This window comes from Durio zibethinus, chromosome 4 (assembly GCF_047325235.1).
Source record: "Durio zibethinus cultivar Kanyao isolate XHJ-2024 chromosome 4, ASM4732523v1, whole genome shotgun sequence".
Lineage (NCBI taxonomy): Eukaryota > Viridiplantae > Streptophyta > Magnoliopsida > Malvales > Malvaceae > Durio > Durio zibethinus.
Window position 1 is genome coordinate 14,583,711 of NC_143165.1, and position 10,478 is coordinate 14,594,188.

A 10,478-nucleotide genomic window follows, 5' to 3' on the forward strand; every position below is an offset into this window, starting at 1 on the left:
GATGGTCAAGGAAACTTCCAGTATCTGTGTTGAGCAAACAGGTGAGACTGGTGACCAGTCTCGTAGAGAACAGTGAAGTGTACAGCTTGGACTTGCCGTTGGCTTGGGAAGCCACGGGCAGTTCGTGCTCGTCAAGATTTATTGAAGAGAGAAGAGCATGAAGTAGTCTTCTTGTGTGAAACTGTGAAACTATCATAAACACCAGGCGACTAGAGAGAATAAAAATAAAATGTAAAATGCAAGGTATGTTTGGAGTGGATGCGAATGGAAGGAATGGTGATCTAGGGATGTTATGGAAGGAAGAAGTGAGATTAGACTTGCTGAGTTTCTCAAGGTATCATACTGACATGAGAGTGACATATCAAGAAGGGAAGATGTGGAGGTTAATCGAGTTTTATAGAGAACCGGATGCGAGAGAAAGACACCAAGCATGGAGTATGTTATGGAGACTAGCATCAAACAACTCTCTGCCATGGATTTGTCTTAGGGGCTTCAATGAAATCCTGTGGGATAATGAAAAAGAAGGAGGGAATGCAAGACTGGAGGGGCAAATGAGGACTTTTAGAAACACATTAACAGAGTTAGGTCTTTATGATTTAGGATACACGGTTCCAAAATTTACATTGAAGTGTGGGCAAAATGCGGAGAATGCTATCAGGGAAAGACTTGACTGGGCCGTGGCATGCAGCGATTGGGGGAAGATGCTTCCCAACTATTTAGTGCGGCACCTTGCAAGCCTAGTGTCAGACCACTGTCCCAGAATGGTAGATACAATGGGGAAGGTAAAGAATGACCATTAGAAAAAAATGGAGGAACCGATGTTTTGTTGTGGCAGCTTAGTTAAAAGATCCTGAAAGCAGAACACTGATTGAAGAGATGTGGGAAGGAAATAGAGATGTGGAGCTCGTGCAGAAACTGCAAATGGTGGGGATGAAACTATCGACTTGGGCAAGCGTAAGCATCATAGTACCTGCACTGCCATAGCTGAGCTGCAAAATAGCTGGAAGAAATAAACCACTTAGACAACAGCCAAGACGAGTTGGAAAAGGAATTGGATATCAAACGCATGCTGAACAAACTTCTTGAACATGAAGAGGTGACTTGGATGCAGCGTTCGAGGGAGAATTGGCTTAGAAGTGGGGACAAGAACACCAATTTTTTTCATGCACAGGCAACCCAGAGAAGGAGAGCTAATAGAATTAATGGCTTGAAGGATGAAAATGGATGTTGGCACGAGGGAGAGAAGAAAGTGGCAATTCAAGCTGTAAAATATTTCACTGAGTTGTTTAAAACCCATGGGCCCACAAACCTGGAGGATATAATAGAAGCAATTCCACCGAAGATAACTTTGGAGATGAACAAACAGCTTCGGCACTATTTACCCCAGAGGAGATTGTCGAGACTATCAGCTAGATTCATCCAAACAAGGCTTCAGGCCCTGATGGTAAGCCAGCTAGCTTCTTTCACACATTCTGGTATATTGCAGGACTAGAGGTAACTAAATTCTGTTTATCTGTGCTAAATGAGGGGAACTATATTAGGGAGGTGAATGACATAAATATTGTCCTTATCTCTAAGACAAAAAAACCCAAAAAAATTGACACAACTCTGGTCGAGAAGTCTGTGCAGCGTTCTGTATAAAATTATGGCCAAAGCTCTAGCCAATAGGTTGAAAAATGTACTACCAGTTTGTATACGCAAAAATCAAAGTGCCTTTGTTCCGGGAAGACAGATTACAGATAATATTCTCATTGCATATTAACCGTTGCATACTCTCAGACTTAAAGATAAAGGAAAGACAGGGTGGGGAGCAATAAAATAGGTTATGAGTAAAGCATATGACAGGGTAGAATGGGGGTTCATCAAAGCTATCATGAGGAGGTTGGATTTATGCGAGAAATGGATATTAGCAATAATGCATTGTGTTGAAATGATATCTTACAGAATTGTTATGAATGGAGCAGTGACTGATACTATTGTTCCTAAAAGGGGACAGAGACAGGGTGATTCCTTATCTTCCTACCTATTCTTGTTATGCTCGGAAGGATTATCAGCCTTTGTTTCCAAACACCAGAGAGAAGGCTTACTAAAGGGTGTTAGAGCCAGTGCCAATGGCCTGAGGATAACTCACTTGTTCTTTGCAGATGATAATCTGCTATTTATTACTACAACCCTCACTAAATGTGAGAGAGTGAGAGGATTGTTAAAGGTTTATGAGGATGGGTCCGGGCAAAAGATATATTTCGAGAAGTCTGGGCTGTTTTTTTAGTAAAAACACTAGAGACGAAATGCGGGACATAAAACAAAATTTTGATATCCAGATCACCAAAAGTCTATAAAAGTACCTGGGATTACCAATGACCATTGGACAAAGCAAAAGCGTGCCTTCAGGTGGATGCTTGATAGCATGAACAAACGAATAGAGAATTAGAGCCATGAATGGATCTCGGCTGGGGGGATGGAAGTCTTCACAAGGCAATATCGCAATCGATGTTCGCTTACACCAAGTCTTGCTTTCTATTTCCCTCAGGCTTATATCACGAGATAAACATGCTTATGAGCTTGTACTGATGGAGGAAAAATAGGGATAGAGGTGGAGTCCACTGGGTGGCATGGAACAAGTTTTGCAACACAAAGAAGGAAGGTGGTCTCGGTTTCAGGAATATGGAATGGTTCAACCTGGCCCTTTTGCCAAAACAGGTTTGGAGACTTATGCAAGATACATCGTCATTGCTGCAAAAAGTATTCAAAGCAAAGTATTTCCCGCAATGTATGCACCCTATTTAGTCCGGGTCTCAAATCAATTGAGCTTAGATCCGATTCAAGCTCAATTATTCAATTTTTCACATTTTTTTTATATCTTGTTTGTCTTATTTATTTATTTATCTTTTTTTTTATATTTTAATCTTTTATTTATCTGATTCTAATTTTTTATCATAAATCATAAATCATAAATCATAAATCATGTAGAGCAATTTGAGCATTAATCAAAGATGATATTGACAATTAAGACTTAAACATGATCTCTTCAGATATTAAAGAAAGGTTGAAAAGAAACCAAATCAGGGAATTAAAATTAAATTTAATTTAGAGAAATTTTAAGGGATTTTAAAAATTAAGAAAAATCGAGACAATTTCAAAAATTAATTAAATCGGTTTTAAAGAGAATAAAAAAATCAATTTAGAGCATAATCAAATTTACAATCTTTTTTATTCAATGCGAATCCCTAAAATTCTTAATAGAAAGCCCTATATAAACACCAATCAACCATACACAAAAGAGAAAGAGGGGAAGAAAAAAAAATAAAATTCTAGGGATCTTAGTTTTCTATTTTTTTTTTTTTTTTTAATTTTGAAGAGAAATCATTCAAGCAAAATTCTGAGTTTTTTTTTTCTTTGAGTTCTATAATTTTATTTCGTTCTAAGTTTGATTTAACTTGCTTTTGTGTTTCTTGAATTTGGGTTTTAATTTTTGAGTTTGATTTCATATTTTGTTAAGTTTATAAGATTTTTGCTAGGGTTTTTCTATTGGCTTTTGATTTTGGGATTTGTGTTAGGTTTTCAAGAATTTGAAAACTTTTTTGGGTTTTTCTGGGTTTAAGATGAACTTTTCGGTTAAAATTTGAATTTTTGCATGAACTCATCGACTCATGTGAAAACCCACATTTCAAGCTTGACCCGATTGTAGGTTTTTTTTTTTTTTTTTTCTTTCATCCTATTTTCTATTTTGATTTGATTTGATTTTACTTTTCCTATTTTATTTTCATTTTATTTTTAGATTTTATTTTTACTTATTATTATTATTTTCATCTTTAATTATTATTTTATTCATGACTTTAAATTGAAAATTTTATTATTTATTTACTTTTTCAAATGCATTTATGAATTTCATTTTGTTTATTAATTTATTTAAAAAAGAAACAAAAAAAATGTTTCTAAAATGAATTTATGAATTCTACCAAACTATTATAAGATTTTTCATGAATTTAAATTTTTTATGAATTCTACCAAACTATTAAAGAATTCTCATAAATAAATTTTTGTAAAAAATTATTACTAATAAAATATTTTGTTTTGATCCTATTAAACAATTTGAAGATTTATATTTTAAATTAAGTCTTACCAAATTATTGAAAAATATAATATATTTTCTAAAAATAAATTTACGAGGAAATCTCACCAAACTATTGAGAGATTTGTATCAAAGTAAATCTTACCAAACTATTGAAAAATTTTACTAATTATTTTTTTGAATAAAAATATATTAATGAACTTGATGATGAAGCTTCTTTAAAGTAGGACATTAGTCTCCATGAATACTCTTGAAATAAGAAAATTATCTTAAATTATTATGAAACTATTGGACCAAATTTAGGATTATCTAATAATTAAATAATTTGGTAAAATTTTAAGAATATTTTAAGACTTAGATAATTTGAAATCAAACTAGTACCGTCATTTGGATGGGCACCGTGAGAGTACTATAACTTTCTTCATGTATAATCGCATTTTCGAATTTAAAATCTGATTACGTGGACTAAAGTCTACTGTTTAAAGATAACTAAGTTAATCTTGGGACTTTTTTTTAAATGGGACAGATTCTGTTAGATAGCCAATCACACTTTAATAAAAAAAATTAATGGTGACTTTTTTAATCTATGTCTACCAATAGGTCCATAAATTTATACGTTATGATAGTTTGATGACTTCACTGAAAAAGTCGAGAGTCAAGCCAGTAAATGATTTTTTGTTATGCAAGCCTAACCTAATAAATTTGAGTTTTTTTCTCTCTTTCCTTGTTTGTATTTTATTTATTTATTCATTTATTCATTTTATATATGTCATTCATTTATACATGTATACCATGAGCTCTACACTCAAGTTCTATCTCTTAAGAGGGAGTAAAGTACGTACGCCTTCGTGAGATTTTATGTCTCTGCATGGGCTAGCGAAAAACTCTCACTCAAATTGAACCATTTTCACTTGTAACCTATAATGGGTGAGGATTAAGGTTCCTTATTAGTCTATAATGGATAATTATGAAATGAACAATTTAGAAATCCTTAGATTGTAAAATTTTTGAACCTAGCATGTAAATAAACCCTAAAGGTTCTGAACCTAAGTTAAAGCCATGCCTTCCCTTATGTTAGAAAATCTTAAATATGACATATGATGGGACTTTTTTTCTACTTGTAAATTTATATATTTTCTTCATATTTACATACTAATCCTTTATGTTATTTTTTGTATATATATTGTTTATATATATATATATCATTTTTTTGTACTAGCCTTTTTTTTATTATATAGGCATACATTTACATCATTAAATCTTCCTTGTTGCATTCATGCATTTCTACATTCAATATCATGCATAATTTGATGGTCATATAAATATCACTCAAAAATTGTGCCCTAATTGTGAAAAATTAAAGTTCAAAAATAGCTCGACTAACTCACCATAAGTATAATATACGGACTTAAACTAGAAAAATAGAACAAGATAATGCAAGCCATGTTGAGAAATTAGAAAAGGCCTAAGAGGAGATTAAATGAGAGCTGAGCAAAATCCTTAAGCCATTGGGCAAGTTGAATAAAAGAAAAGGCGATAGAAGAAGATGTTTCATATGACATTACTGATCCTCTTTATTCTCCAGGTTGTCATCCATATCAAGCCCAATCTATTCTAAGTCTTTCATCACAACAATCTGTATTTTTTTATAGGCTATACTTACTTAGAAATGCTACCTACACCGAGCAAAGAAAATGTCCAAAGTTACAACAACCCTGCCCTTACTAAAAAGGTAGTTGAACTTGTCCGAGTTCCTAATTTGGACATCTCAAATGAATATTCATGCAATAAAAACTATTAATAAAAGTAATCAAGAACTAAGCATGAATATTAATCAATCCAATCATTTAACAAAGTTAAGACAAATTCTATCAAGTAGCTTGGTGATTAATTTGTGCAAATTGTTCACAAATTCAAACATAATATCTCATTTTTGTACATATCAAAGCAAACATTTATCAAATCATGCATTAAACATTATAAATCATAGGCACATAGCATAGATTCAATACAATTACTTCCATCCTTATCAGCTATGTTATTGTGCTCATTGTAATTAAGTGAGGCTTTGAATCTTCTATTCCACACCATTTGAGTTAGTCTTTGATGTACTTGGGCTTGAATAATGAAGATGACTTGCTTTGCTTGTTCTACTTGAAATTTTAAAAATGTATGCTTATTCATGCTCATTTCACATTTTCCTAGTATAGACTTAGAAAATATTTTTGACAAAGAAATGTTCATTAGTAGCATCAAGAAAATTAATTGATAAAAATTATACCAATTGTTAGAAAATAATTCCATATTCTAAGTCATTATAGGCAAAAGAAATTTTGTTCATTAAGCACAAGTTACCAATAGCAAAAAAAATATATTTATAAACTTAAGCTAAAGGTCATATATCAAGTTAAGCATCAAATATCACAATATTGGCGCTAAAGCTAAAGTTTTCATGTAATATGCAAAACATGAATTTTTTTTAGATCATTTATAAATATTGAACATAAAGAAGACATATTCAATATTCATGTATATTCAATAAATCACCAAAGAATATGTCAAAATAAGTTTTAAGCTATATAAAAAGTAAAAACTTAAGGAAGACATATTTATCATCAAAAACATATTCAAAAAAATTTTAGCACAAAAGCATAAATATGTCTACACAAATTATAAGCCATAATCAACAATGACTTAAACTAAAAATAAGCATCATAAGAAAATCACTCATTTAAGTCATGTTGCAAGCATGTCAAGTAAAGATAAATAACATCTATCACATAAGCATACACTTGACAAAAACAATAGATGAACTAACAACATATTTCATTTACAAATAAGTAGTTCATCATATTCAATATCACAAATCAAGAGATATATCAATTGAGCACAAAGATCCAAAATATTTTACAAAATTAATAAAAATATTTAAGCACAAAAATAAGCATATTTCACAAAATATCTTTCACAATCGAGAGATAAACAATTCAAGCATTTTAAACCACAAACATTAAGGTCAAATTGAATCAATCATCATATGAGCACATATCTTGACCAAAAACATAGATGAACAATGAATCAATATATATATTTTAAGCACAATATGTTCATTAATTCACCAACATCACAAATTAAGAATCAAAACAATTATGTATAACACAATCAAGTTTAAAGAATTCACAAGATCCAAGCATTATAAACAAATTGAGCAATTTTAAATATCATGGTCATATAGGCATGTTTAATAATCATAAATCAATATGCATAAAATCACAAAAATCATTTCTATCACACCAAAATCATTCAAACAAATATATTTATGCAAAATACAATAGGATAATCCATTCAAAACTTAATATGTCTAGGATTTTGATTTTTGCACTTTAAAACTCATATTTGCTTCAAAAATATCTTAATAAATTTCAAAACTAGTCAAGCTCATCTTTAACCATCTTAAACCTTTTCAACAAGTTTCAAATGACAAAACAAAGTTGTTCAAGTAGTCATTTGATATTAGAAACAAGGAAATAAAAAAGTTAACTCTTAATCCCATATTTCCTTGAAAAAGGTTATTAAGATGGGTAAATATATTTAAATACACATTTAAACTCTTCAAACCATTTAGAAAAGTTTTATATCACAATTTGAAATTGTCTAAATGGTTTTTCTGCCCATGTATGTTCAAAAACAAGATTTGATCTTTTAAACTCTAAAATCTTTTAAATTTAGCATATAACACCTATGAAAAATTGAAAATATTGTAAGTTATCAAATTTTCTTTGTTTGAGTAGGTTTAAATTATTGAATTCATGATATTCAAATTCATTTTACAATAAAAAGCTTGCTAAAACAAAATATAAAATTTCAAAATAATTATGCTTTGAGTACTCCCCTTAAATTTGTGCATAAATATAAAAATAATTTAGCACACAATGAATCACATCAAGCACCAATAGCAATTTCACAAATAATATTCAAATATCAAGAGCATTCACATGTAATCCCATAAATTCATTAGAACATTCATGAATTCTCTAAAAAATGTATCTCAAGCAAATAAGTATTAAACACAATATCAACAAGCATGTTAAATATATTAAAATCATACCAAAAAAATACATACTCAATTAACGCTTACATATATCACATAAATTTGGTATATTCAAGATATATCAATAAAGTATATACCAATATCCATTAAGCACTCAATGTTTAACAAGAATAGGCAACCAATTTCATATTCACTTAAAATAAAAGTTTAGAGGTTACCCATCTCTATTGTGTGTCTAAAGTATTTAATCTTTAATCTCACATTGTAACTTCTTACTCTAGCACACCTACAAGAGATAATCTCATTTGATTTTTGGTACCTAAATTGCTTAGGGTCTTTGAGAGTTAGTGATCAAGTCTCTTCTTCCTTTAGGAACCTATAATTGTCTAATTCTAAATGAGACTTTTCTTTTAATAGGACAAGTATGTATAGTATGACCATGAAAATTATAAAAATTGCATTTAATCATTTTAGTACTTAATGAACTCTTTAAAAGCTTTTGTTTTTTATTTATCAATTCATCAAATTTTTTTTCCAAAACAATATTTTCTTTTTCTAGAAATTCATTTCTACTTTAAGAGGTTTTAAAATCTATTTTCATTTTTTCATTTTTTTTTCAAAATATTTTTTGCATTTATCAAAAAATCATTTTCAACATTCAATTTTAAAATCATTTTCTTGTATTTCATTTTTATTAACTTAAATTTCATAACTAACTCATTAAAGGCATCTTGTAATTCATCAAAAGTATATGAATTTGAATTAATTAAGGTAAAGGTTACATTAGGCTCTTCAATAGCTATGAGAAATGATGCATTTGATTAAAAATTTATCTTTCATATAGCTTATCCAACTTTCTCTATATCTCATTTGAAGTGGAGCAATTTGAGACTAAGTTGTAGTTATGAGAGTCAAGAGCTTGATATAGTAAGTACTTTGCCTTGGCATTATTCATCATTTGCTTCATATAATTTACATCATTTGAAGAAATTCCAAGCCCTTTCTCTATCACATTCCAAGCTTTAAATCTTGGGCCATTATGAATATCTTCATATTCTTTCTCCGTTTATAAAATTCAAATTTATCAAACATAAGAGCTTTGAAGACTTTTTCACCATCTTGGAACCTAAATTGAGCCATAAGATTTTTACTCAATGTAGTTAAACCTATAAAAAAAAAACCAAAGCTCTGATACCAATTATTCACTTTTTAGGTGTGATGGTGATCCAAAAGGGGGGTGAATTGGATTTCTTAAAGTTCTTTCCAAACAATAATTTCAAAATAATTGAATGAAAAATTAAGATCAATATCAAAATATGATGCAATTAACAATAAATTGATAATCTTAAGGCAAATATAAACTATAATCAAGATAAAGAGATAGGGATAGAGATATCAAACATAAATATTTATAGAGGTTTGGTCCTTCTCTATAAGGTACCTATGTCTTCTTTTCTTGGTTGTCCATACCAAGATTTCAAACCACCATTCTTAAATTGAGATTACAACTTTATCTTTTTCTTTCTAAGGCTTAAGATAGAAACCTTACACTCTCTACTTTCTAGGCTAAGTAACAATCTCTCAATCCCACAAATTCAAAAGGATACCACACCTCTTGATCACAAAATTAATTAATAGAAATGTAAACTAAAAATACCGCTCAAATGTTAAGTATTTACCTAATGAAGAACAAAAAAATTTGATGAATAAATCAACAATAATGATTTGGATACAACAAATACAAAAATATATACTTTAAAGCTTTAAAACTTTTGATTTCTTGGAGAGAATGAATATATGGTTTGTTTAATCTTGCTCTTTTGATTCATCAAACTTCTTGGAGTGTTAAAGTGCCCAACTTATAAAAGAATTAAAGAGCTAGCCATTGAGAATGCTTGAGAGAAGAAAATAGCCATTGAAAGTATGAGAAACTTGTTGTCGAAGTTGTTCCAAGGCATACCCGATCAATCCCTTCCATGAGGGAATCGATTGGTTCACTTTTGCTACCTATTTCACGCTTGAAAAACAAGACTTGATCAATCCCTTTATGTAAGGGATCGATTGGTTCAAGGGGGTGATTGATCCCCTACATAGGGTGATCAATCCTTTCTTGCCTTTTTAACATAAAAATTGCTTCTATAAGAAAAATCAATCGATCCCTTTCCTAAGGGAATCGATCCTGTCCATCTAGGTGAATGTCTCTTATTTTGCACTATATTCACTAATTTGATCATATCTTGAGTTATACAAATCCAAATCACAAATTGTTTGAAAAGTTATAAACTATACTTAAAAGGGCTTTTTATCCATATAAAATTCATCACCTAATTCTTTTTTTTATGAATTATAGTGAAT

The 10,478-nt window shown here is 30.2% G+C and overlaps 1 protein-coding gene across 1 annotated transcript; it reads left to right on the top strand.

Annotated features, from left to right (window-relative positions):
* The first annotated feature begins 236 nt into the window (after positions 1–236).
* On the top strand, positions 237–1,492 carry LOC149519242 (uncharacterized). The gene is made up of 3 exons (XM_089760244.1): positions 237–782; positions 841–954; positions 1,001–1,492. The coding sequence occupies exons 1-3, from the start codon at positions 237–239 to the stop codon at positions 1,490–1,492; spliced, it is 1,152 nt and encodes a 383-aa protein (XP_089616370.1).
* Positions 1,493–10,478: the final 8,986 nt, after the last annotated feature.

What these genes read in the sequence shown, in the direction of transcription:
- LOC149519242 (XM_089760244.1), top strand. Translation starts at nt 237, where the DNA reads ATGCAAGGTATGTTTGGAGTGGATGCGAATGGAAGGAATGGTGATCTA. An exon ending in TGGTAGATACAATGGGGAAG is followed by an intron (nt 783 to 840) that starts GTAAAGAATGAC and finishes GTGGCAGCTTAG; the next exon opens with TTAAAAGATCCTGAAAGCAG. An exon ending in AACTATCGACTTGGGCAAGC is followed by an intron (nt 955 to 1,000) that starts GTAAGCATCATA and finishes GCTGCAAAATAG; the next exon opens with CTGGAAGAAATAAACCACTT.